This window comes from Terrapene carolina, unplaced genomic scaffold (assembly GCF_002925995.2).
Source record: "Terrapene carolina triunguis isolate 2854851 unplaced genomic scaffold, T_m_triunguis-2.0 Scaffold96, whole genome shotgun sequence".
Classification (NCBI taxonomy): Eukaryota; Metazoa; Chordata; order Testudines; family Emydidae; genus Terrapene; species Terrapene triunguis.
Genome location: NW_020664447.1, coordinates 69,529,672 through 69,557,452, shown reverse-complemented (window position 1 = coordinate 69,557,452; position 27,781 = coordinate 69,529,672). Strand labels below are relative to the sequence as shown.

The 27,781-nt window shown below is 51.4% G+C and overlaps 1 protein-coding gene across 2 annotated transcripts in view; it reads left to right on the top strand.

Annotated features, from left to right (window-relative positions):
- The window catches only part of EML5 (EMAP like 5), a 294,191-nt gene that overhangs the window by 186,484 nt on the left and 79,926 nt on the right, over positions 1-27,781 (top strand). For both annotated transcript variants that reach the window (XM_026651428.1, XM_026651427.1), the window contains exons 22-25: positions 5,624-5,776; positions 8,392-8,523; positions 9,154-9,242; positions 27,044-27,220. In XM_026651428.1, the coding sequence (XP_026507213.1) occupies positions 5,624-5,776; positions 8,392-8,523; positions 9,154-9,242; positions 27,044-27,220 (551 nt within the window). The remainder of the gene's footprint in view (positions 1-5,623; positions 5,777-8,391; positions 8,524-9,153; positions 9,243-27,043; positions 27,221-27,781) is intronic.

The following is a 27,781-nucleotide window of genomic DNA, read 5'->3' as shown; positions in this document are numbered from 1 at the left end:
GCCCCCCTCAAACCTGTCTCCTGGCTCCAAGCTCTTCCCAGCACCATTCTCCATCCCTGGTGCCACAGAAGAAACACAAAAAGCAGTACAGCAAGAGAGGGCACTTGCCAGTACAGAAGAGAGACAAGTGAGGAGAGGGAGTGAGACCCAGGCCGGGCCGTTGTTCTACCCCTGGACCTGCGTCAGCACCGTCAACTCCACCAAGGGAATTGAGGCTGATGAAGGACCCTCTGCTGATACCAGGGAGTCACCATGGTACCAGTGGACTGACAGTGCCATCGACCCTGGAGGCTTATCAAGCAGGTAGGGACCTGCTCTCTGTTCCGGTCCCTCCAGCCCCACTGGGGAACCTACCAACTCTGACATCCGGAAGCAGGAGGGAACAAGGTGCATCAGGTGCCTTCCTGGCACTGGGTCCCCCATCATCAGCCAGGGGCAAGCCCTACCTGATCCTGGCGTCCTGCTCCCTGGCACACCACTGGTCCCCAGAGCCCTTGCACCATATGGACGCACAAGTGGCTACTGCTCCTCCCTGGTTGCCAACAGAGGAATCCTCTTCAGATTCTGAAGAGGAGCCCTATGTACTGAGAAAAGCCCACCATCGGTACCCAGCCTACACCCCACCAAGCTTTACTGCCAGTCCCCAGGTGGGTGCCTGACTAGCGGGTCACTGGCCGATGTAGTGGCCCTACTGGAACCCCTGGGAGTTTCCCCTGGTACCAGGGCCTGACTCCCACTTCTCCTACTTGGTGGCCTCTTGGAGGCAGGCTACTGCTCCTTCCTGCTCAGCATCAGATCCAGACTCCAGCACCGACCCCAGTACCAAAGCCCAGTGGGTATAGTCGAGGCAGAAGGAGAGTCCCTCCTCCGATGAAAGCCTCCCCCTCAGCCTCCCCAGATGAAGCTTTTGCAGGTCCCAGCAGACTACTTCCCCAGGATGAAGTCAGGATCTTCTGAAGTGGGTCACTTCAAACCTGGTCTTGGAGATCAAGGAGCTCAAAGAGACATCACACAGCCTTATTGGATGCAGCTGCTGCAGCCAGGATATCAAGGTAGCCCTGCCCATCAATGAGGCAATGATGGGATCAGACAAAGCCCTATGGCAGATTCCTTTTTCTCTGGCCCCCACTTCAAAAAGGGCAGAGAAGAAGCATCTATTATGTGCCAGCAAGCGGCTTCTCAACTATCTGTACTCACACCCTCCCTCAGGGTCCCTGGTGGTGTCGGAAGTGAACAAAAGGGACAGGCGGGGCCAGTCGAGTGCTACCCCAAAATAAAAGAATGCTAAGAAACTGGACCTTTTTGGAAGAAAGGTTTATTCCACATGTAGCCTCCAGCTGTGTATTGCCAATCAGCAGGCTCTTCTGGGGAAGATACGATTTTAATCTAGGGGACTCCCTGACTAAGTTCAAAGACTCCCTGCCTCAAGAGGCAAGGCAGGAGTTTGCAGTCCTCCTAGAGGAGGGTAAGAATATGGCTAAGACCTCTCTCCAGGCGGCTCTGGATGCTGCTGACTCAGCGGTCCAGACAGCCTCTGTGGTCATCATGAGGTGCTGTTCCTGGCTCCAGACCTCTGTCCTTCTCCAGGAAGTCCAAGTCTATCCAGGACCTCCCATTTGAAGGCTCCTCTCTTTTCTCAGGGCAGATGGACATGAGACTTCACGGACTGAAAGACTCAAAGGGCACACTATGATCCTTAGGCCTGTATGCTCTATCTGCCTTTAGAAAACACTTCAGGCCCCAGCAGCCTCCTTAGTTCTCAGGACCTCCAAGACAGGAGCCCTACAAGAGAAAAGGCAGAGGTTTTAAGCGGCGCCAACCACCCTGTCTACCTTAGCTTCTCAGTTAGGGCCCCAGAGATACTCCAGCGAGCCCAAGCAGGCCTTTTGAAGGTGCGCCAGAGGGCGCTGTACCAGTTGCCATTTCAGATCTGTCCCTCTTTCATTTTTCGACCATCTGTCGCTCTTCAGCTCAGTTTGGGTATCCATAACAACAGACTGATGGGTCCTGAGCACAGTGACAGTCCAATATACCCTTCAGTTTTTATACAACCCTCCCTCCTGCTGCCCATCCCTGTCCCTCTTCAGGAACCCTTCTCATGAGCAGCTGCTTGTCCAAGAGGTGCAATCCCTCCTACATATGGTGGCTGTGGAAGAAGTTTCTCAGGACTTGAGAGGGAAGGGGTTTTATGCCCGATATTTCCTAATCCCAAAGGCAAAAGGGGGGCTCTGGCCCATCCTGGACCTGCATCACCTCAAGAGATCAAGGAAACTGAGGTTTTGCATGGTCTTCCTGGGTTCCATCATTCCCTCCCCGGATGCAGGAGATTGATACGCCACCTTCGACTTAAAGGATGCATACTTTCACATTTCTATCTTCTGTGGCAATGGAAGATTTCAGGTTTGTAGTGGGTTATTGCCATTACCAATTCACTACCCTTTCCTTTGGCCTATCGGCAGCCCCAAGGGTTTTTACAAAGTGTATGGCAGTTGTAGCAGCCTTCCTTAGGCAGCGAGGCGTTCAGGTTTACCCATACCTCGACAACTGGCTGATCCAAGGTTGGTTGCAGACTCAAGCGTAAGACAGCATCAGCACAGTCTGAACCATGTTTAGGGCGCTGGACCTGCTGATAAACAAGCAAAAGTCAACAATTCTCCCATTTCAGAAATAGAATTTACTGGGGCTGTGCTTGACTTGACCCAGGCCAGCACCCTCTTGACAGAGGCTCGATTCCAGACAATGGCAAACCTGATATGAACCAAGGTCATGGCCCACCCAATCATGACAGCTCAAGTGTGCCTCAAGCTACTGGGCCACATGGTGGCTTGTACTTATGTGGTTCAAGATGCAAGACTGCACCCCAGTCCCCTACAGATGTGGCTAGTGTCAGTATACTCCCCAAGTATCACAAACTCACTCTTAGGATTCTTCCCCCAGTCCTTGCCTCCCTGAGCTGGTGGAAGGAGCTAAAGTCAATAATGATGGGAGTGCCGTTTGTGGCCCCGCAGCCATCGGTGTCTTTAGTCTTGGATGTGTCAGACCTAGGGTGGGGAGTCCACCGCAACAACCTCAGGACTCAGGGCCTCTGGTCCCAAGAAGAACACTCCCTGCACGTAAATGTCAGGGAGCTCAGAGCTGTGTGCCTGGCTTGCCAAATGTTTCTTCTCTGGGTCTCAGACAAGGTGGTTCAAGTTCTGACAGACAATACAGCAGCCATGTTCTATATCAAGAAGCAAGGAGGGGTCCAATCCTCCACCCTTTTGTCAGGAAGCTGTTGCTGTGTGGGACTTTTGTGCAAGACACTCCATTCATCTCAAAGCATCTCACCTCCTGGGAGCCTGGAACGTGTTGGCAGATCACCTCAGCAAGTCCTCCTCCTCCTCTCACCACAAGTGGTCTCTTCACCCAGAGGTTGTCAGTGTCATCTTCTCCCCAGGTGGACCACCAGGCAGAACAGGAAATGCCATCAGTCCTATTCACTGCGTGGGCAGAGCCTGGGCTCCCTCTGATGCCTTCCTGCTCTCATGGGCAGACCACCTATTGTATGCCTTCCACTGATCCCCTTGGTTCATAAGGATCTCCTAAAAATCAAACAGGACAAGGCAAGGGCTATCCTGATAGAACTGGCATGGCCATGCCAGCATTGGTTCGGGACACTTCGGGACCTCAGTGGCAGCTCCACTTGTGCTCCCACTCCGCCCGGACTTGATTTTACAAGACCATGGCCGGTTGCTTCACCCGAACCGAACCTCCCTGCACCTAACTACATGGATGCTGCATGGCTGAACCCTGAAAAAAAAGCGTGCTCGGAAGAGGTTTGACAGCTCTTGCGAGGTAGTAGAAAGCCTTCCACTAGGGGTGCATACTTGGCCAAGTGGAAATGTTTCACTTATTGGGCCTTTGAACAGGATCTCTCTCCATCTGGATCCTCTCTTCACTCTATCCTGGATTGTTTGCTCCACCTAAAGCAGCAAGGTCTGGCACTCATCTATTATGGTTCATCTGGCAGCCATCTGAGCCTTCCACTCCCTCCCCCCCAGTGAATGGCAGATTAGTGTTCAAGCCATTAGCATCATGCTCCTTACTACTTCTCTCCTGGAAGGTAGCCTTCCTGATGGCAATTACCTTGGCCAGAAGGGTCTCTGAGATCAGGGCCCTTATGTCAGAGCCACCTTACACAGTGTTCTTCCAGGACAACTTCGCCCCCATCTCGTCTTTCTGCCAAAGGTGGTGCCACAATTACACAACAATTAGGTCATTTTTCTACCTGTCTTCTTCCCAAAAACCTCACAAAAGCTCTGAGGAACAATGGCTTTATACATTGGACATTAGGCGAGCCCTCATCTTTTATATTGAGAGAACTAAGCCCTTCTGCAAATCTATGCAACTCTTTGTAGCAATAGCAAAAAAGTTGAAAGGGCTACCTGTGTCAGTCAACCCAAAGACTTCATCCTGAATAACTGCCTGTATTAGGGCTTGCTATGAACAGGCGAACGTCCAGCCTCCAGCCATCATGACTGCTCATTGCACAAGAGCCTGGGCTTCATCAGCAGCCTTCCTTGCCCAGGTATCAATCCAGGACATCTGCAGAGCTGCAACCTGGTCATTGTTTCATACCTAGGCATCCCATTATGCCATCACCCAATAGGCCTGTGACGGGTGGGGAGACCCTGTCCAGTGCCGGGTGAGTTCATCCCATCCTTTGAGCTGGCCTCTGTCTCTAGGCCGTGAGACCTAAGGGCTGAAGTCCATAGAGTTGCCCTGACCTGCAGGGCTCTACGGCCCAATGGCCAGAGTCTATGTAATCGCCCTGATCCCTAGCAGCCAGAGTCAATAGAGATAGTCCAGGTTCGCAGGGCAGTAATGCCTAATGGCCAGAATCCATAGATACACCCTGGGTTTGCCGGGCAGCAAGGCCTAACAGTCAGAGTCAATAGAGATACCCCAGGTTCGCAGGGCAATAAGGCCTGGTGGCCAGAGTTAATAGAGATGTCCTCTGGGTGGGGATGTATGGCCTAGCGACCGGAGTCAATAGAGTTACCCTCCAGGCAGTAAGGCCTGGTTGACAAAGTCAATAGAGATACCCAAGGTTCATGTCGCAGGGCAGTCAGAGTCAGTAGAGTTGCACTCCGGGCAGGGCTGTATGGCCTAGTGGCTGGAGTCAGAGTTGTCCTCTAGGTGGGGCTGTATGGCCTAACAGCCAGTTGGGGTGTGTGGGCCGTCACCCTGGGGGAGTGGGTGGTGGCCAGGTAGGGGGACCCAGACCCTCCCTGCTTCACTGGATCCCAGCCCAGGGCCCTGTCAGTGTCAACTGTGTCCGCCACTGGGTCAGCAGGGATCTGTTCACAATACGCTGACCATCACTGGGACAATGGCTAGTCCCCGCCCAGGCTACTTCCTACCGTGTTACTCCTGGTGGCGGTCTGCACGTCTTCGGGGTCTCTGGGTTCCTCAGCCAGTGCAACTTCCTGTAGCTCAGACCTCCCTTGGGTGTCCACAGGTAGCTGGGCGTCTGCTTGGGCCTCAGCGCCTCTGACTTCCGCATTCTGGAGCTCCAGGTAAGCCAGAAATTGAGAATATTTAATGAAAGAATAAGTAAATAGCTCCTGTGTGTCTCTTCCAGGGGGCAGATGTTGCTGCTTTTCTCCTGATGGAAAGGCATTGGCTGTAGGTCTCAATGATGGAAGTTTCTTGATGGTGAATGCAGACACTCTGGAGGATCTAGTCTCCTTCCACCACAGGAAGGATGTTATTTCAGAGATTAGATTTTCTCCTGGTGAGTGATCCATTAAAGTGATAATTATCAAAGCCAACTTGATTGAACTTCATATCTGTGGTAAATTATAAGCATGCATACTGGGATTTTTGGTTTCTTCACTGAACACACTTGTGTTTCTCCATGATTGTATCAAATCAATTGTTAGAATGTGTTAAAGGAAGGTCACTTTTCAGATATAAAACCTTGATAATGTTCCTGTCTTTATGCACTCTATGGAAATTTGAAAGAAACAAATGGACATAAATCTTATTCTTCATCTCTTGTGGACCTTCTGGATCTCCTTCAAAAGAACGGGAAAATGAAGATTTGTTCTCCTGTTTTATATCTATCATTGTTTAGTAAATGGAATTAATATTATCGTTTGATGTTGCTTGGATACATTATCACACTTTGGAGGCTAAGGACAGGATTATCAGAAGAGCTCAGCTCATATTTAGATACATAAATGTAATGACTAGATTTTCAAGTGATTAGCTCCCATTGCAAATAATGAGAACTGCTAAGTGTTGTGAGCTCTGAAAAATCTGGCAACTTGTATTAGTTAGAGGTCACTGCAGGGCAGTCTCTGTGTGATATTTTACACTATGTATCTTCATGAAACTTTACTCATAGCTAAAGAGAGCAATTTATTTGAAGCGTCATTAATGCTTTAGGGTCAGATTTTTGAAAGTGCTCAGCACCCCTGATTGGGGTCAGCTTTTTGGAAGAGCTCAGCTCCCATTTAGGAACCCAAATGTATAGCCCCAGGCATTACCAACACCTCAGTGGAAGCAGTCTTGTTACCTATAGACAAAGTTTGATGCAGATACATGGTGCAAAATATCACACAAATTCTTCCCTGCTGTTACGCCAACCTTAATATTACACATGCCTTCCTCTGTGAAGGAAAGAATGGTTGGATTTTCAAGTTTTCACTTCTGATTGTTCCTTAAAGATACAGGGGTTGTCTGTGTCAGACTATGGGAATGTTTAGCCTTACAACCAGGTGTAGAGTGCAAACACTGCACACCCAGCTGGGAGGGGTATAACTAGCGGTGTAGACCAGTGGCTCTCAACCTTTCCAGACTACTGTACCTCTTTCAGGAGTCTGATTTGTCTTGCGTACCTCAAGTTTCACCTCACTTAAACTACTTGCGAAATCAGACATAAAAATACAAGTGTCACAGCACAGTGTTAGTATATAGGCCTGTTTCTTAGCCTGGGATAGAATTTTGAGTTTGATTTTTGATACTAATATGTGTGAACAAAGAACAAAGACACTTTGTTTACTTCTGCCTAAAGAGATGGGCTTTATAGCACAATGAGGTGAGATAAGGAAGAGAGTTAAAGTGTTGCTGGGTATGGTGGGAGTTTAATATACGAGCATACCCTTGAAGACTGCCTCGACTCCTATATCAAGGCAAGGCCAAGCAACCAGTCAGGAGGGGCAAGATGGGATGAGGGGGAAAAGCATAAAAAAAAAATACTAAAAAAACAGAGAAAAGGTGACACTGGCTGAAACATAACCTCACTGCTTACCGCCTCCCATGGGGTACAAAAGAGGTGGTACCAAAGCCCTCAGACTCAAGACCCTCCAAAATGGAACACGACCATAAATTGTAAGGGTTGGGACCAAGGGCATGCACTACAGGTATAATTATGCCTGCTAAGAAAGGGGAGGGGAAGAAGGAAAGTTCTACGGTGTACAGAGCTATGGATATGCTTGTTAGATTAACCCAATAAACATCACTTTGCCTGCACTTTGGACTATGGTCTTCTGCTTTCTGTCTGCTTGACAAGAACCAAGCAAGGGGGAGGAAAGCCCTAATGCACTATTACTGAAAAATTGCTTATGTTCTCATTTTTATCATAAAATTATAAAATAAATCAATTGTAATATAAATATTGCACATCTATGTACTATACTCTGAAATGTAACAGTATAAACAAGCCATTGTCTGTATGAAATTTTAATTTGTAGTGACATTGCTAGTGCTTTTTATATAGCCTGTTGTAAAACTAGGCAAATATCTTAATGAGTTGATGTAACCCCTGGAAGACTTCTGCGTATCCCATGGGGTACGCGAACCCCTGGTTGAGAACCACTGGTGTAGACAGTGAGGCACTGATTGGGTGAGTAAAGTAGAGTGCATGCCTGAACCCTAAGATATATATACCCTACACATGTGCTCTACATGCCCAAGCAGTGCCTCTCTGGGGCCCTGTCTACACTGCTCTTTTTAGCAGTGTAGTGTCTTATTGCCTTCTCCTTGCCAGAACCTTTCTTCACCACATTGAAAGGCTCCAGCAGTGGGGAGCATCTGGAGCCTTTCACTGCCACATGTAGTTATGCACTGCAGTGAGTGTGGATGCAGCCTGCCTTTTCCTGCCACATGTAGCTACACATACCCTACATGCCACCACAAGTGTAGACAAGGTCTATGACATTTTTGGTTATTTTGTGATATAGATGCTAATCTTCAGGGGTTGGTTGTGGATCACCACATCTATTTCAGAAAGAGCTGGAAATTGAATTTAACTGAGATCCAAAAAGTCAAAGGGCAATAGCTTATCCACTAAGGTTTAAAACACTGAAATGATTGAAAAATGTCTTATGTTCCAATTCATTTTAGGTGCTGGAAAATACTTAGCAGTGGCATCATGTGACAGCTTTGTAGACATCTACAATGTAATGAGCAGTAAGCGAGTAGGAATCTGCAAGGGCGCCTCCAGTTACATAACACACATGGACTGGGACATCAGAGGCAAGTAATAATTTGTGGATATAAATGACAACTGCAAAATTAGATTATAGGTAAAGTTTTCAAGAGAGCCTAAATCCTATTTTCAAAAGTGATTTAAGCATGTAGGAGCCTAAATTTCATTGGAAGTCAAAGGGTAATATTCTCTGTTAACCTAAACATGCAGATTATGCTTTATTTTATCTGGTACACCTAGAATGTGAATTTATGATGCCAAAGGCAGATTCATTCCCTCAGTTAAGGATGCTGATGTTATGTGGGTAAAAATACCTAATTTAGACACCTATAAAGAAGGCAATTTAATGAAGTAAGATAAAAGTTCTATCTAGATTCTTATATGTCTTACATGTAATGTATTGTTTGATTTCTACCTTCTGAGCAATGTACTGTTGCATCTCTTTTCCAAGAAAACAAATCCTTGCTTTGTCTCACACATGGAAGAATAACTTTTTTTTCCCCTCAAGTAGTACTGAATACTAAATGCATGATTAATTTAAAAAATGAATTAAGTGGAAACAAATAATTATAATTTGTGGGAAATTAACAGAAAATTTCCAAATGCACATTTGTTCAGTGAAATTGAATTTCCTAACTGGTGTTAACATACTGGTATGTAATTTATATATTTTACAGGGAAGCTTTTACAAGTCAACACTGGTGCTAAAGAGCAGCTGTTCTTTGAAGCTCCTCGTGGGAAAAGACAGACAATTCCCAGTTTGGAGGTAGGGAAGTAACTCAGTTGCAAACCTGAAGAACTACAGTATAAACTACATCTAGGAGAAAACATCTGTTAGTTATTTGCTGTTCTTTGTTGTCCTTTAATTGTACAGAATATTTTTGTGAACTTTTCATCTAAATAATATCATCCCAGAATGCACACTTACATAAGGGATGTCTTCTCCTCCTCCTCCTCCTCATATAAATTAGACATGTATCTAACTATTTGGAAAACAGTATGTATTGTGACAAAGTTCCAAGCCTGTATTGATGGATCCCACACTTCTGGGGGGATTCAGTGGCCTCAAACTCAGTAAGGCCCCAATGTGATCTCTCTTTCTCAGTGTAGTGGCAAGAGTCACAGCCTATTCAGTTACTTTCATCACCAGCCAATGCGGGAGTTGGGAAGGGGGAATACCCCACAGTCTCTGTTAGGGTGACCAGACAGTAAATGTGAAAAATCAGGACACGGGGTGGGGGTATAATAGGAGCCTATATAAGAAAAAGACCCAAAAATCAGGACTGTCCCTATATATAAAATCAGGACATCTGGTCACCCTAATCTCTGTTGCGCTCAGTCTCCTGCCTGGACCGAGTCTGCTTCCCTTCTCTAGTGGATCTCTGTAAAGTAGGAGGGCAGGGGGAATCCAGGCCCACCCTCTACTCTGGGTTCCAACCCAGGGACCCTAATGGTGGCAGCTGTTGGCAGCTTTCCCTTCACCACTGATGCTGCCTTGATTCCCTGGGCCACTTCCCCCATGGTCCCCTTCTCCTAGCTTTACCCTTACCTCAAGGTTCAGCAACGCTTCCTCTCCTCCAACTTCTTTCACCTCAGCTCCCCAGAGGGCACTGGAAGGAGAGCTTTTAAACAGTATAAGTGGGACCTTGATTGGTTCCAGTTGTCTCCATTAGCCTAACAGCCTTAACTGGTTAATTGGCATCAGGTGTCTTAATTGGTCTGGAGTAGCCTTTGTTTGGCTATCCAGGGAACAGGGACCTGCTCATTCAGAAGGCTGATCTATCTGCCTTCCAGTCCTTTGAGGCCGTCCCGCTGGCCCGTTGCCCCGCTTGCTTCTGTGGGGAGGACCCTGCTGGTATGACCTCAGAGGGGAGTGCGAGGCTCCACTTTTTCCACCATTTTTGGGGCCTTCCCTGGCTGGGTTGCTGCTGCCCTTGCTGCTGCTGCTGGAGAGCCTGTTACTGCTGCTGAAGCTGGGGAGGGAGTGGAGGAGGCCCTGTTTTGTGGAGGGGGTTTGTAACATCCTTGCTTCTGTGGTGGTAGGTGCCGTTGTAGTGGGGAGCTGGGGGAGTGGCGTGGAGCCCTCCCCTTGGTCTGTCCACTCCCCTATTGTCGCCACCACCCCCTCCACCTTCCCAATTACTATCTGGCTCTGCTCTCCACTCCCCAGCCCAGCAGTTTGCTCTGTCCTTTTTCCCATCTTGGGACAGTAGCCGCAGGGAGCAGGCACTTGTTTTTCGGGCGCACGTGGGTGCACATTCCCTCTCCGCTCCCTTGAACTTGCCCTCCCTCCCCTGCTGCATTTGGCTGGTGGGCTCCCTTCCCCTCTGCCTCGCCCACTGTCCTGTTCTTGCAGCTGTTTGTCCCCTTTCCCTTTGCTGCCTTCCCTGTCCGCCCCCTTCTAGCCACTCTGTTTGCTCTGTTTTGCCCTGCTCTGTTTTTTGCAGGGCTTCTTTCTTTGTTGGTCCTTGGTTAGTTGTTTGCCCCGCCCTTGTCCCGCATTGCAGGCATGGTTGCCAGCCCCATTTCCTCCCTTTCGGTTTGGTTGCTTTTGAACCCACCCTGTTTTTTGCTCCTCGCCTGTGGCATACTTGATCTGACCCCCCCTTCATTCCGATCCCTTGTTGTTTGCCCCCCCTCCCGGTTTACCTTCTTTGCCTGCGTGCCCACATTCCATTTTGAGTGCCTGAGATTCCCGCCTTTTTTTCGTTAATCTGCTCACTGTTTTAGTTCTCCCCTCCTTAGTGCAGCTGGGGGAGCCGGTTTCTTCATCCTGTGCTGGGAGTTGTTTTCCTTGTTTTCCTTTCTGTTGGCGCCTCTCCACCCTGCTTTCAGCCTAGCGGGTGGGGTGTGGTAACAGTTTCCCGCCCTTCCTCCCTTTCCCTCCCCTTCATCCCTCCCTTCCCTCCGTTCCCTTTGTTTCCTGCCCTAAGTGACTGTCCCTCCCTTACTGTGGTGGGTGATTCGGGGGTGGGACTTCCCTGGACTCCCCTGCAGCTCCCCTTTAGTCTCCCTTCCCACCTTCCATTGTGATGGCTGCCTTGACTGCCATCGCTGCCACTGAGGCACTGGCGATGGCGGGCATGGATAGGGACTCCCAAGACTCTGCTGCTGCTGCTACGACCTCTGCCTCCCCGCTTCTGAGACCATTCCCTTGGCCGGTGGACCTGGGCGGGGGGACAAAGAAGGGCAAGGGTCCCGCCCAGAAGGCGAAACCTCCTGTGGCGGCGGTTCCTTCTGCTGTGGCCCTGCTGACGGCCGCTGCTCCCTCTCTTCCCCGACCCGTTGTTCCCTCCACCAGCCCTGGAGGTGCTGCTCCTTCGGTCCCCAGGGCGTAGCCCAGGTAGCTGCGACCTCTCCGCTTGCCGCCTTGCAGTCTGCTCCGGCCGCCTCCTGGAATACCATTCCCGGTGGCCGGGGCCCCTTTTCTGTTATATCCTTGGGGGCAAAAGTTTTAGGAAGAAATCACTGGAGACACAGAGAGCTGTAAACCTTGAAAGCAGCCATTTATTGCCACACACTGAACTAACCAAAAACCAGCCAAGACTGGCTGGGCTATCCCCTAATAATCTAACTCAGTTGCCATAGCAACACAAGATTCTATTACCACGACAACCAAATACACAACATATTCCTCCCTTCTTAATAAGAATGTTCCCTGAATAAAACAAACACTAAATTAGAGAAGGAGGGTAGACTGCCTCCATTTCTGGCTAAATCCCGGGGATTATTTTGCCCTGTAACCGTGGGTTCACCCTAGCTAAAGATCCAGCCATTGAGGAGGCCTTCTGTCTCTAGGTGGATTACAGCGGACTTCTGGTGTTGTTGCACCCGAAAGTGTCTTGGGCGCGGGCCTGACAATGGGCTCAGGGTTCGTAGGGCGAATGGGTGAGGATGTGGTATCAGCTCGTGCCGGGCAGAGGGGTATCTCTGCCGCCGGCAGTAATGGAGGGGAAAAGTCAGGAACAGGTGACTCTTGATTCGGTGTCTCACCAGAAGTGGGGAAGTGAGACAGCTCAACTGAAGATGTGTCCTGAGGACTGGTATGACCTGGCAGCAGCTGATCTACATGTTGCCGCCAGGTGAGATCCTCTGCAGTCCGGACTGTGTAGGAAACTGGCCCTGTTTGAGTGATGACAGTGGCAGGGACCCATTTAGCTCCAGAAGTATAATTCCAAGCCAAAACTGGCTGTCCTGGGTTAAAGGTTCAGTCTTTTGCTCTGGGTGCATGCCTGATGACTTGATCTTGCTGCTGATGTTGCACAATTTGTTGGGGTTCAGAAGGTTTCAGCAGATCAAAGCAAGTGCGCAGCTGTCGTCCCATCGTTAGAAAGGCCGGGGATGCTTTGGTCATAGCATGAGGTGTGTTTCTGTAGGATAGTAAGACGGTGTCCAGATGCTTTTGAATGGATAATTGTCCCCTTGCCAATTTCAAAGCTTGTTTAATTGTCTGTACAAATCTTTCAGCTAATCCATTGGTGGATAGATGATATTGTACTGAAGTGATGTGGTGTATCCCATTTGCCTTCATAAAATTTTGAAACTCCTGAGAGACTAACTGCGGTCCATTGTCACTCACAAGTTGTTCTGGCAGACCGAAATGACTAAAGAGTCCTCGTAGTTTTTGGATAGTACTCTCTGCAGTAGTGGTCTGCATTACAGAGACTTCTGGCCATTTAGAATGGGCATCTACCACCACCAAGAACATGCTTCCTTCAAGGGGGCCAGCGAAGTCAACGTGAATATGTTGCCACGGGTTTTCAGGCCAGTCCCATGGGTGTAGGGGTGCCCACTGAGGTGCATTCCTCACACCCTGACATGACGTATAAGCTCTTGCCTTCTCTTCAATAGCACTGTCCAATCCAGGCCACCAAAAATAGCTTTGTGCAATTTCCTTCATGCACACTATTCCACAGTGACCGGAATGTAGCTGGTCCAACAAGGTCGGGTGAGACCAGAGAGGTTTGTCGAGATGTTCCATGCATCACCAGGTCCATAACTTGGGACAATACTGGGTCAACTCAAGTTGCCTTCTTTACCTGAGTAGCGGTGATGGGTGTATTCTCTACCTGTTTAAAGTAAAAGATTTCCTTCTGGGCAATATCTTGACATTGGACTGGTAAAGGCAGCCTTGAGAGACCATCCGCATTGCCGTACAGAGTGGATTTCCGATATTTGATTTCATATGTGTGTGCGGAAAGCAACAATGCCCAACGTTGCATACGACTAGCAGCTAATGGAGGAATGCCTGTGTGGGGTCCAAAAATTGAAGTCAGGGGTCTATGGTCTGTGAGAAAAGTAAACGTCCGTCCGAACAGGTACTGATGAAACTTGCGAATTCCTAAAACGATTCCCAATGCCTCACATTCGATTTGGGCATAGTAAGTTTCTGCTTTGCTTAGAGTGTGCGAAGCAAAAGCAATAGGTCTCTCTTCTCCCGAAGGCATAATGTGTGATACAACTGCTCCCACTCCATAAGGGGATGCATCGCAGGCCAACTGTAGGGGTAAGGATGGATCAAAGTGCATTAGAACTTCAGAATTTAGCAATGCATCCTTAGCTTTGTTAAATGTAACATCACAGGCTTCAGTCCACTTCCAGGCCTTGTTCTGCCCAAGGAGTTCGTGAAGTGGTTTTAGCAGTGTGGCTAACTGTGAGATGAACTTTCCATAATAGTTCAATAGTCGTAGAAACGAGCGAAGCTGGCTAACATTTCGAGGTGGGGGAGCCTCCACAATAGCCTTAACTTTTGCAGGGGCCTTACGAAGACCTGTAGCATCAATGATGTGTCCTAAATATTCAACAGAGGGCTGGAAGAATTCACACTTGTCTTTGTGGACTCCTAGACCATACTCTTCCAGTCTTTGTAGGGTAGCCTCTAAATTCTGTAGGTGATCTTCCTCATTCCTTCCAGTGACCAGGATGTCGTCCAGATAGCACTGGACTCCTGGCAAGCCACACAAGATCTGGTCCATAGCCCTCTGGAATAGGGCGGGAGCAGACGTTATTCCAAAGGGTAGGCGACAGTATCGATAAAGCCCCTTATGCGTCACAATAGTCAACAGCTCTTGGGACTTTTCATCGATGTGCATCTGTAAATACGCTTGACTCAGATGAATCTTACTGAACTTTTGTCTCCCAGCCAGGCCCGCGAAGAGGTCATCGATGGGGGGAAGCGGGCATTGCTTTGCACACAACACTGGGTTGACGGTGACTTTAAAATCACTGCAAATCCGGAGAGAGCCATCTTTCTTCACTATTGGAACAATAGGAGTTGCCCATGGGCTATGGGTAACTGGTATTAGGACTCCATTTGTGACCAGGTGCTCCAAGTCCGCTTCAACCTTCGGCCTGATGGCATAACGCACAGTTCTGGCTTTCAGATATTTTGGTTGACTGTCAGGTTTAATGTTCAATGTTACAGTGATTCCCTTCATACTTCCCAGATCCTCTCCAAAAACAGCAGCATGTTTCCTTAGTATAGTGAGCAGACTGGATTCTTCTTTAGTCATTTGGTGCACTTCTGCCCAGTTCAGCTGGATCTTCCTAAGCCAAGACCTACCCATTAAGGCTGGGTAATTATCTCTCACCACAAACAGTGGCAATTTAGCAGCCTGTCCATTGAGCTCCACCTTAACATCAGTAGTGCCCAACATTGGCACAGCTTCTCCTGTATATGTCTTCAGAACTGTTTTTGTTGCTTTAAGTGGAAGATGCTGTAGCTTTTCTTTATACACAGTCTCAGAGACCAGTGAGACGGCTGCACCGGTGTCCAGTTCCATGCGTATAGGTTTGCTGTCCAACATGTGAGCCCACTGCCAAAGACAAAACGTGGAGTGGCTCTTCTTGTGATGAGGTGTCTCCTTGGTCATCCTGGGCCTGCTCTAGGGTATGCAGATTTCCCTTTTTGATCAGCCAGGCCACAGGCCTCTTTTTCTTTTGTTTACAGGCACACTCAATGTGTCCCTTTTTGCCACAGTGTCGACACACCAGGTCCTTACACCAGCATTCTGATGCATGGTGACCTGGCTTACCACAGCGGTAACATTCCTGACTCCCCACAGTTTTGTGGGTAGATTCTTGACACTTTATGCACCCTACAGGATGCACCGATGTATTGCGCCTCCTTTGTAGGCGGTTCCATGGAGACTGCAATGTCAACAGCCTTCTGTAAGGTAAGCTGAGCCTCTCTCAATAGGTGCTTCCGTATAGCTTCACTGTGCAGGCCGCACACTAACCTGTCATGTAGGGCATCATTTAGTATCTCCTTAAATTCACAGTGTTCTGCAAGCTTTCTCAAAGTTGCTACAAATTGTACAACTGTTTCGTCTTCTATCTGGTCTCTTTTGTGGAACCTATATCTTTCAGCAATTACCAATGGTTTTGGAGAAAAATGGGACCCCAGGATTTCCACAATGTCACTGTAAGATTTAGTCTCTGGCTTAACAGGGTGTAGTAAGCCGCATAGCAGGGAGTAGGTCTTAGCCCCTACAACACTTAAGAATATTGGCACTTTCTTCTCTTCTGTAATGTCATTTGCAATAACAAAAAGCTCAAAACGCTCAGTATATACATGCCATTGCACTATAGTCTCCTCAAAAGGTTCCAGTGGCCCTGTAAGTGTAGCCATGATTTTAGTTTCAGTTTGCACAGTTGGTGCAAACAAGCCAGTTCTCACCCCCTTCCAGCAGCAAAAAGGTTTTGTTTTGTTTTTTGTACCTTAACTTCTACTTCCTTCTGTTGCTGGGGCAGCACAGACATTCCATCCTCGTCGCCACGTTGTTATATCCTTGGGGCAACAGTTTTAGGAAGAAATCACTGGAGACACAGAGCTGTAAACCTTAAAAGCAGCCATTTATTGCCACACATTGAACTAACTAAAACCCAGCCAAAACTGGTTGGGCTATCCCCTAATAATCTAACTCAGTTGCTATAGCAACACAAGATTCTATTACCACGACAACCAAATACACAACATTTTCCACCCTCACCAGGGAGCACAGGGTGCGTTGCCTCCTGGTGTTGGCCTCGCCCCACATGGAAAGCTACGTGCGGGCACTGGCACGGGTGGTGGGGCCCATGGCCATGGTGGCGGCCTCTAAGATGTTTGGGAAGGTGGTGTTCTTCCTGGTGTCGGAGGCCACTGCCCAGGAGGCGGTGGAGAGGGGCTTGGCGGTAGGGGGCATTCATGGCCCCCTTCAGGCTTTGGAGGACCTGGGCGTACGGGTGGTGTTTTCCTCTGTTCCTCCCTTCCTCCCCAATGTCGCCCTTTCGCTGTTCCTCTCCACCCTGTCTGTCCTCAGCCCCCTTCCATTGGGCTGCAAGGACCCTGCCCTCCGCCACGTTTTATCGTTCTGCCGGCAGGTGCAGATTCAAGTACCGCCGGCAGCATGTGACGGAGGGGCTTTGGAGGGGTCCTTTCTGGTGCCCTATCAAGGGACCCAATACTGGATAACTATTCTTCGGGGGAGGCCTGGTGCTTTCTCCGCCAGGCCGCGGGGCACGTCTGGAGGGACTGCCCCCTGGCCCGGCTTGGAGGGGCATCTGGGACCCCCGATATCTGGAAGGGCGTCGGCCCTTTCATCGCCGGCGGCCCTGATTGCCCGGTCCCTGGGGTCTCCCCTCCTCCATCTGTGACCGTTGCCAACTCTGCTCAGGTCCCGGGGGAGGCCCCCCCAGTGTGCCTAGATGAGCGAGCGGGACCCGCTGTTGTGGTGGGTAGTAGACCAGGGCCCGCGGAAGAGAGGGTGGCAGGGCTGGTGGCAGGTATCGAGCGGGGCTTGCCCCAGGGGGAGTCTGTCCCTTTCCGTGCTGTTCTGCCCTCATCTTCCCTTACCCTCCTGTCATTACCCTCACACCCTGGTTCTGACCCGGCTGTCCAGCCCCCCTCCTCGGGGAACTGGGAGCTTGTGCAAGGGAGGAGCCGTAAGCAGGGGGCGCGGGCCCAGCACCCCCCTCCCGTTGGCGAGAGGGAAGTGACCCCCTGTAAAACTATGAAGGGGGTTGCTGGTGCTGGGTTTTCTGTTGTCTCCCCTGCTGATGTTCACCACTTGGAGTCAGCCTGAGGGGATCTTGGAAGGTGTCCCCCCCTGCCCCTTTGCCATCTGTGCCCCCTGTAAGCGCCGAGGTGGCTACTGCCCTGGCTACTGTTGAGGGGGACCCCATAGAGGCAGGTGAGGACTTTTCCTCCATTTTTGATGAGATCAAGGCCCTGGGCTTGACCCCTACCACTGAGGGGGTGGATGCCCCCCTATTAGAGGGCCTCGGTCAGGGCGATTGTAATCTGTTGCCCCCCCCCTTCTCCCCTGCCTCAGGCTGTTGCCCCTGCTATTGCCTCGGTGGCACCCCGGGACCTGACCATCTGCCTGGCCGCAATTAGTACTCCGGCGGAGGCCACCATGCCCAGTGTGGCGACGGCTGAAGCAGAGCGGCTGGGCTCTGAGCCCAAGGGTGCATTTCCCTCTGAAGTGGGGTGGCAGCCCTAGCGCCCCCCCCCCCCAGTGCTGTAATCATGGGTGCTTCATTTAGCGAGGCACCTGAGCCTAGCACTGTGGGGGCGCCCCAATCCCTTGCTGCCCTTCTAACCACCATGCCCTGTCAAGGGGCGCCGTGTCCCGGTGGCTTTGCCACTCGGGCCCCTGATTTTGTCCCTGACCCCAGCCCCGACCCTGTCCCTGTCCTTGGTCTGTGTCCTGCCCCGACCCTGTTCCAGCCCCTGCTATTGTCCTTCACCCTCTTTCCTTCCCTTCTCCTGTTGCCTCATTTTCCTTTTACAAGTGCCCCTGGGTTTTTGTTTTTCCCTCTCTTGGCCCAGCCGAGGCTGCAGTTCTCCCTCCGCCGCAATCCCCTGTGCTGGGGTCAAGCCATGGGGCCAGTATGGGGACCCAACCGGGGGACGGTCAGGAGTCTCTGCCCCCTGCCCCTCAGGTACCGGGAGATGAGCTGTGCTCTTTCTTACTGGATACCCATGGTTCCAGAAATAGGGTGCAGCTCGCTCTTCAGCGCTGGGGGGACTTTCATCTTGTCCTCCGGGCCATGAGGGCCATTTTAGGGGAGGGCAAAGGGACCTGGAGGCAGGACACTGCGGCCTACCAGCAGACCCACTGCTTCCGTGACTCCCTAATGGCTTTCAGGGTCGGTCACAGTTTCCTGCGGGGACCAATGGGGACTGCCAGTGTGCCTACCCGTGAGGATCTTCCCCAGCCCTACTTATGCCAACGACCATCTTTGCCACTTTGAACACCCGGGGCTGTAGGGTGGGTCTCCACAGGTGTCAGGTGCTCTCCTTCCTTCGGGAAGGGGGGTTCTCGGTAATTTTCCTGCAGGAGACCCACACGGATCTGGCTGCCGAAACTAGCTGGCAGCTGGAGTGGGGGGACAGGGTGTGTTTTAGCCACCTTTCGGCTTGTCGGGCCAGGTGGCTACCCTGTTCTCCCCTGACCTACAGCCCGAGGTGCTGGAGACAGCTGAGGTCGTGCCGGGTCGCCTGCTGCACCTCCGGGCCCAGTGGAGGGGCTGACGTTGAACTTAATCAACATCTATGCCCCGACATCAGGCTCAGAGCGCGTGTATTTTTTCCAGCAGGTGTCCGCCTTCCTCAGCTCTCTAGATCCTCACGAGTGTCTGGTCTTGGGAGGGGATTTTAACGCTACCCTCAAGGAGCGGGACCACACAGGGACCAACCAGTGCCAGGCCACCGCGGACGTCCTTCAGGAGATTATAGATCATCACTTCCCAGTGGACATCTGGCGCGACCACCACCCGGATGATGATTCCACCTTTACGTATGTCCAGGTGGAGGTAGATTGGTTGTGCCATTCCTGGTTGGATCGCATTTATTTATCTCGTCACCATCTTTCACGGGCCCACTCCTCCAGCGTCCAGCCGGCCCTGTTCTCGGACCACCATTTGGTGGCCGTGAAGGTCTCTCTTACTCCAGAGAGGCCAGGGCTGGCCTATTGGCACTTTAATAACAGCTTGCTGGAAGATGTGGGCTTCGTGGCGTCCTTCTGGGAGTTCTGGCTGGCCTGGCGTGGGCAGAGGCAGGCCTTTCCCTCAGTGCAATGGTGGTGGGATGTAGGAAAGGTTCGTGCCCGGCTCTTCTGCCATAGCTACACCCGGGGTGCCAGCCGGCGGAGCGATGTGGCAATAGAGCAGTTGGAACGGGAGGTCTTAGAGCTGGAGAGGCGTCTGGCCGCCAGCTTCGGGGATCCATTCCTCTGTGGAGTGTGCCGGGAGAAGCAGGAGGAGCTCTGGGCTCTTGACGATCTCCGGGCCTGGGGTGCCTTTGTTCGATCACGCATCCGTCTCCTGCGGGAGATGGATCGCAGCTCCCACTTCTTCTACACCCTGGAGAAAAAGAGGGAGGTGAGAAAGCACGTCCTCTGCCTTTTGGCAGAGGACGGCACCCCTGTCACAGATCCGGTGGAGACGCATGAGAGGGCCAGGGCCTTCTACGCTGGCCTTTTCTCCCCGGATCCGACCGAAGCCGATGCCTGTTGGGTGCTTTGGGACGAACTCCCGGCGGTCAACACGGGCGACCGGGACTGGCTAGAGCTGCCTCTCACTCTGGCAGAGTTCTCGGAAGCCTCCATCTCATGCCCACTAATAAGTCTCCGGGCATGGACGGACTGACAGTGGAGTTCTACCATATGTTCTGGGACGTCCTTGGCCCGGACCTTGCCATCGTCTGGGCCGAGTCATTGGGGAGTGGGGTCCTCCCTCTGTCATGCAGGCGAGCAGTGCTCACCTTGCTTCCGAAGAAGGGGGACCTCCATGACCTTAAAAATTGGCGTCCTTTCTCGCTCCTCAGCCCGGACTATAAGGTCGTGGTGAAGGCCCTCTCGCTGTGACTGAGGTCCGTGCTGGTGGACGTGGTCCATCCTGACCAGACCTACACCGTCCCGGGCCGTACCATCTTCAACAATCTTTATTTGGTCCGGGATCTCCTTTAGCTTGGGTGTAGGATGGTCTATCATTCGCCCTACTTTCCCTGGATCAGGAGAAGGCATTCAACCGGATGGACCACAGATATCTCCTGGGCACTCTGCAGGCATTTGGCTTTGGGCCCCTTTTCTTGGGTTTTCTCCAGGTGCTGTATGCTTCCACGGAGTACTTGGTCAGGCTCAACTGGACCCTGACTGCACCTGCCAGCTTCGGGCGAGGAGTGCGTCAAGGCTGTCCGCTGTCAGGCCAGTCATATACTCTGGCCATTGAGCCCTTTCTCCGTCTCCTCTGGAAGACGTTGACGGGGATGGTGCTCCGTGAGCCGGGGATGCAGTGGTCCTGTCAGCGTACGCCGATGATATGCTCCTCGTGGTCCAGGACCCAGACGACCTGGTGTGGGTGGAGGCCTGCCAAGCTGTGTACTTGGCAGCCTCCTCCGCCGGGATCAACTGGGTCCAGAGCTCTGGCCTGATGGTCGGGGCAGGGTGGCAGGCAAGCTCCCCCACACCCACGCTTCAGGCCATTCGGTGGAGCATGGGTCCGCTGCTCTATCTTGGCGTTTATCTTGTTGCCACGCATCTTTCTCCGCTGGAGAACTGGCACAATTTGGAGGGCAGCGTGGTTGAGCGGCTGTGGAGGTGGGCAGGACTGCTCCGGTGCCTCTCTCTTCGGGGGAGGACACTGGTGCTTAATCAGCTAGTCCTGTCCATGCTCTGGCACCGGCTCAGCACCCTGTGCCCGGCCCCACAGTTCCTGGCCCGGCTCCAGAAGTTAGTTCTGTAGTTCTTTTGGCCAGGACTGTCCTGGGTCTCTGCGGGGGTTTTGCATCTTTCTCTGGAGGAGGGAGGACAGGGCCTGACATGCTTGCGCACGCAGATCCATGTCTTTCGCCTCCAGGCCCTTCAGAGACTCCTTTATGGTGCAGGTAGCTCAGCGTGGAGTACATTGGTGCACGCCTGCCGCCGCCGCCTCCGAGGGCTCCGATATGACCAGCAGCTCTTTTATCTCCACCCGAGAGGTCTTCCGTGAGTCTCCAAGCTGCCGGTCTTCTACCAGGACCTCCTCCGGACCTGGGAGCTAGTCTTGGCGACCAGGTCCATGGCGGCTACCGGGGGGCAGATTGCCTTGCGGAGCCCCTGCTACACAATCTCCATCTTCATGTGCAGGTGGCGGAGTCCCCCCTCGGTGCACCAGAGTTTGGTCCTGGCGGAAGCTACCAGGATCTGAGACCTCCTGGACTACGACGGGGGGACTGGGTGGATCCCTATGTGCTCAGTAGGTGCATGGGGCTCTCCGCCTTTGGCACCCCCTTGTGCGTACTTCGGGAGGTGAGGGCAACCTTATTGCCCACTTCTCGGCTTTTCCTCGAGCGGGTCCTGCGAGAGGGTATTCCCCGCCCACCCCTTGCCCCGGGCCCTCGGGATCTCTTCATTGGGCCCCTGCCCCGTGAGCCTTCGAGACCCCCCACCCTTTTGTACCCCGAGCTGGCTGCATGATTTGCAGCCAGTTCTGAACCATGCCACGGGACCATCTTTACACGTTTGTGCTCCACACTCCTCATTTCCCCACCCTCACGTCCCACCCCGATACTAAGTGGTGGGACCTTTTACCAGCTGCAGAGGGTGGAGGACCCCAGTGGGGCTGTATTCCATCCTGGTTCCACGGCCCACCGGGGACATTAGTTAGCAGCTCCTTCATGGAGCCGTGAGCACGGGCGTGTACCTACCTCAGTTCACCCCTCTTCTCGACGCTTGCCCTTTTTGCGGTGTGATGGAGACCCTGACGCATGTCTATCTGCAGTGCCCCAGGTTGCAGCCCCTCTTCCAGCTCATCCAGAACCTCTTGTTGAGGTTCTGGCTGCACTTTTCCTCGCACCCCATCCGTGGCCCCACGAAGTCATGGGATCACCTCATCAACCTCCTCCTAGCCATGGCCAAAGTGGCCATTTATAACACCAGGGAGAGGAGGTTGGCTGGGGGGGAGGCCTGCGACTGTGGGGCCTGTTTTCGTTCTTTCATCCATTCACACATCCAGGCAGAGTTCCTTTGGGCGGCGTCCGCTGGCTCCTTGGATGCTTTTGAGGAGCAGTGGGCGCTGTCCGGGGTTCTCATTTTTTTCCTTGTCCTGCTGCGTCCACTGAAGAGGGGCATGGTCGGTCACGAGACCGAACTCCCTCCCTAGCAGGTAGTATCGCAGTGTTTCCATGGCCCATTTAATGGCAAGGCATTCCCTCTCAACCACCGCATATTTCTGTTCCCTTGGGAGGAGTTTCCTCCTAAGGTAGAGGATAGGGTGGTGTTCTTCTCTGACTATCTGGGATAGAACAGCCCCCAGTCCTACTTCGGATGCGTCTTTCTGCAGGATGAACCAGTTAGTGAAGTCTGGGGCTATAAGTACGGGGTCACTGCAGAGGGCTGTCCGCAGATCTGTAAATGCCCTCTCTGCTGCATCAGTTCATCGTACTATCTCAGGTACCCAAGCTTTTATTAGGTCCATCAGGGCACTTGTCCTGGTGGTGAAATGGGGGATAAAGCGTCGATAGTACCCCACTTCCCCCAAAAATGCCTGGACTTGTTTCTTGCGAATCGGTCAGGGCCAGTTTTGGATGGCCTCTAGTTTTATTGAGTTGGGGTTTTATTATGCCTTGTCCCACAATGTAGCCCAAATATTTAGCCTCTGTTAACCCTATGGCACACTTGGCGGGGTTTGCAGTAAGGCCAGCACACCTTAGGGTATCTAGGACAGCTTCCACCTTCTCCAGGTGGGTTTCCCAGTCCAAAGTATGAATAACCATATCGTCCAGGTAGGCGGCCGCATAACTGGCATGGGCGCGCAATAGCTTATCCATGAGGTTCTGAAAAATAGATGGGGCCCCATGCAGACCCAACAGGAGGACTGTATATTGAAAGAGACCCTTCAGCGTGGAGAAAGCGGTCTTCTCTTTTGCATCTTCAGCAAGGGGAATCTGCCAATACCCTTTAGTTAAGTCTTCAGTGGTCAGGAACCGGGCATTTCCTAGTCGGTCCACTAACTTGTCTATGTGGGGGATAGGGTACGCGTCGAACTGGGACACCTCATTCAGCTGACAGAAGTCATTACAGAACCTCGTGGAGCCATCCGGTTTGGGCACTAGCACGATCGGGCTAGACCACTGACTGTAGGATTCTTCGATTACCCCTAACTACAGCATTTTCTTTACTTCTGCTCTGATTTCTTCTCTTTTGGCTGCTGGCACCCGGTAGGGCCTCATCGTTACCTTGACCCTGGAGTTTGTATTGATGTGGTGGTATGTCTCAGTTGTTCGACCTGGCCAAGACAATAATACGTCTTGGTTCCAGTTGATCATCTTGGTCACCTCCTCTCTTTGGGCTGGCATTAAATCGGGAGATACCCTCACCGGCTCGGGGGTTTTGTTCTCCTGTGGTAGGTCCTTTTGGACAACTACACACACTTCTTGGGTATGCCAGGGTTTTAGAAGGTTGATGTGGTACACTTGTTCTGGTTTTCTATGTCCAGGTTGTTGTACCTTGTAATTTACCTCTTCTATACGTTCAACTACTTCATAGGGCCCCTGCCATTGGGCCAAGAATTTACTCTCTGCCGTGGGTACTAACACCATTACTCGGTCTCCTGGTTGGAACTACCGTACCTTTGCTTGGCGGTTGTAGTGAGTTTACTGGTCTTTTGGGGCCTTCTCCAGGTGCTCCCACACTATGGGGGTGACTTGGGTTATACGGTCTCTCATTTGCAATACATGTTCAACTATATTCTTCCCCATATTGGGCTCCTCTTCCCAAATCTCCCTGGCTATGTCTAGTATGCCCCGGGGGTGGCGACCATATAATAGCTCAAAGGGAGAGAATACAGTGGAGGCTTGGGGAACTTCACGGATGGCGAATATCAGGTAGGGCAACGGTATCCCAGTCCTTTTCATCCCTACTTACCACCTTTCTTATCATGGATTTGAGGGTCCGGTTGAATCTCTCTATCAGACCATCGGTCTGCGGGTGGTAAACCGAGGTTCGCAGGGTCTGGACATGGAGCAGAAGTCCTTCATCAGTTTAGACATAAAAGGCGTTTTTTGGTCTGTTAGAATCTCTTTTGGTAGCCCTACCCGGGCAAAAATTTCCACTAGCGCTTTTGCTATGGACTTAGAGGTCGTGTTTCGGAGGGGAATGGCCTCTGGATACTTGGTTGCATAATCCAAGACGACCAGCACATATTGGTGGCCTTGAGTCACCTTTTCTAGAGGTCCCACCAGGTCCATGGCTATTCGCTCAAAGGGAATCTCAGTGATTGGTAGGGGTACCAAAGGGGCCCTTAGATGTGGGCGAGGGCTGTGCAATTGACACTAGGGACAAGAGGCGCAATACCACCAGACATCCTCATGTACCCCCGGCCGGAAGAATCTGCGCAAGATCCGTGCCAGGGTCTTCTCTACCCCCAAGTGTCCCCCAAAGAGGTGAATGTGGGCGAGACTTAATATTGCCCTCTGATGTTTTTTTGGTACCAGGAGCTGGTTTACCGTTTGTTCCTGCATTTGTACCACCCAGTACAGGCGATCCTTCTTAATCACAAAATAGGGCACTGGCCCCCGGGCCTTTCCTTCTACGAGCACCCCATCTATCTCAGCCACCTCTTTTCTGACATCATACCTGGGGTCTTCCACCTGGTCTCGCCCGAAAGTCTCTCTTCCGGGACCTGTTGCCCCGAACTCCGAGGAACTGGCCTCCGTCCCCTTGGTCAGTTCAGTGGCATTGGGGTTGGGACCAGCCTCTGCTTCCTCCTCCCCTTCGGGGTCTCTCCCTCAGTTTCCCATGCCCGTCGACTCTTGGGTTAGGGGTCTTTGCCCTGTGGTTCCCCCACTCAGGCTATTCCCCCCCTTTCTGGGTTCCCGGCTGCTCTGTAGCCACTACCCTCTTCCACCTGGGGCTCCCCGGATGCTTAGTTACCTGACCTTCTGGGGTCACAGCTGGGTACTTGTTTCAGGAAGGGGCTTCTCTAGGTAGTCGGGACAGCTCTTGGGCCGCTATCCGTCTCTCCACCAACGTGATCACACCATCTTAAGTGAAGGGGTTGTTCTGGCCCACCCATGTGGGGCTGTCCCCTCATATAGCGGTCTATGACCAAAGTTTCCAACTTTTCCTCTGGGTTGCATACTTCGGGTCGTAACCACTTCCGGGTGAGGCGAATGAGGTCGAACAATTGTGACCTCAGAGGTTTGCCGTCCTGGTACCTCCACTCATGGTATCTCTGGGCCTGTACTGTGGTTGTTACGCCTGATCACACCAGGATCTCCGCCTTCAGCTGGGGGTAGTCAACGGCAGCTTCAGCGGGCATGTCGTGATAGGCTTTCTGGGCCTCTCCACATAAGAAGGGAGCGAGGATGCTGGCCCACTGGTCCTGAGGCCATGCCTGTCACAAGGCGGTCCTCTCAAAGGAGAGGAGATACGCCTCTATGTCATCATCGGCTGTTATCTTTGGTAGACAACCAGCAGCCCTCCATACTCGCGACCCTTCAGATCCTTGGTTTTTGGCCGTGAGGGCTTTCAGTTGGTCGACCACCTCCCGCAAGAGGGCTCGATCCTGGGAGGCCTGCCCTATCAATAATTGGTTAGTCTCTTGTTGTAGCCGCATGGATTCTTGTTGCGCCCTTGCTTGGACTCGGGTGGCCTCTTGCTGGGCTGCAGTGGCTTGCATCAGTGCTTTTATTACGTCTTCCATTGTGGTGAGGACACCCAAACCCAGTTTACTTTTTTTTTTTTAAACTCTCCCCTTTTTCCACTGTGCTGTGAGCGATAAGTCAACTATCTCACCCCTGACACCAGTTGTGACAAAGTTCCGAGCCTGTATTGGTGGGTCCCACGCTTCTGGGCGGATTCAGTGGCCTCAGAAACTCGATAAGGCCCCAATGTGACCTCCCTTTTTCAGTGTAGTGGCAAGAGTCACAGCCTATTGAGTTACTTTCTTCACCAGCCAGTATGGGAGATGGGAAGGGGGAATACCCCACAGTCTCTGTTACTCCGTAGAGCTCAGTAGGCGCAGTTCGGCCTCCTGTCTGATCCGAGTCCTGCTTCCCTTCTCCAGGGAATCTCTGTAGAGTACGGGGGCGAGGGGAACCCAGGTCCGCCCTCTACTCTGGGTTCCAGCCCAGGGACCCTAATGGTGGCAGCTGTTGGCAGCTTTCCCTTCACCACTGACGCTGCCTTGATTCCCTGGGCCACTTCCCCCATGGTCCCCTTTTCTTAGCTTCACCCTTACCTCAGGATTCAGCAGTGCTTCCTCTTCTCCAGCTCCTTTCACCTCGGCTCCCCAGAGGGCACTGGAAGGAGAGCTTTTAAACAGTATAAGTGGGACCTTGATTGGTTCCAGCTGTCTCCATTAGCCGAACGGCCTTAACTGGTTAATTGGCATCAGGTGTCTTAATTGGTCTGGAGTAGCTTTTGTTTGGCTATCCAGGAACAGGGACCTGCTCATTCAGAAGGCTGATGTTCCTGCCTTCCACCACTCTCTTATATTCTTCTGGTCTGAATCTATTACAGTATATAAAATAATATATTTTGAAATAAAAAAGCTTTTGTTTTGTTTGAGATCAGATTGATGACAAATTTTGTTTTGTAGGTTGAAAAGATTGGCTGGGCATCGTGGACAAGTGTTCTGGGCTCTTGCTGTGAGGGAATCTGGCCAATAATTGGGGAAGTCACAGATGTAACTGCTTCATGCCTCACCAGTGATAGTAAAGTCTTGGCCACAGGAGATGATTTTGGGTTTGTGAAACTTTTCCGATTCCCTGCTAAAGTAAGTACGTTTCTAACTGTGGTATTAGAAGACTGGTTAATGAAATTGCTTATGCCAGCACTTACCAAAATTATCACTCCATATAAAGCATAATATTGCTCTTACATTTTTTGTCACCAAGATCAGTTAAGGAAATAATTATGACATTGTAAGTTGTTGTGCATTAAACTGTGAAATATATTTATGCCATCACATAGTTCTTCAATTGTTAATATTATACCATACAAGTGATGTCAGCAGTGCACGTGCTTATAGTATTTTAACATGAAGTTTCACAACTGCTACACAGTACTAAACCTCTGTGTTTAATATTGTTATGCACAGTTCTCCTTTGAGTGGTTGCTCATGTTCATTCCAGTGTAGGTGTGTGCTCGCCACGAGCACCGCTGCTGGAAAGTTTTTCCCTCAGTGGTATCCATCGAGTCAGCTTTTGTACTCCCTGGAGTCACGTGCTCATGATGCCGGTAGAAAGGGCCTCGCAGCTCCCTCAGTTCCTTCTTACTGCCTGTGACAGTCGCTGGAACTACTTCGTCCTTGTGTTCACAAATACTCCTCAGTGGA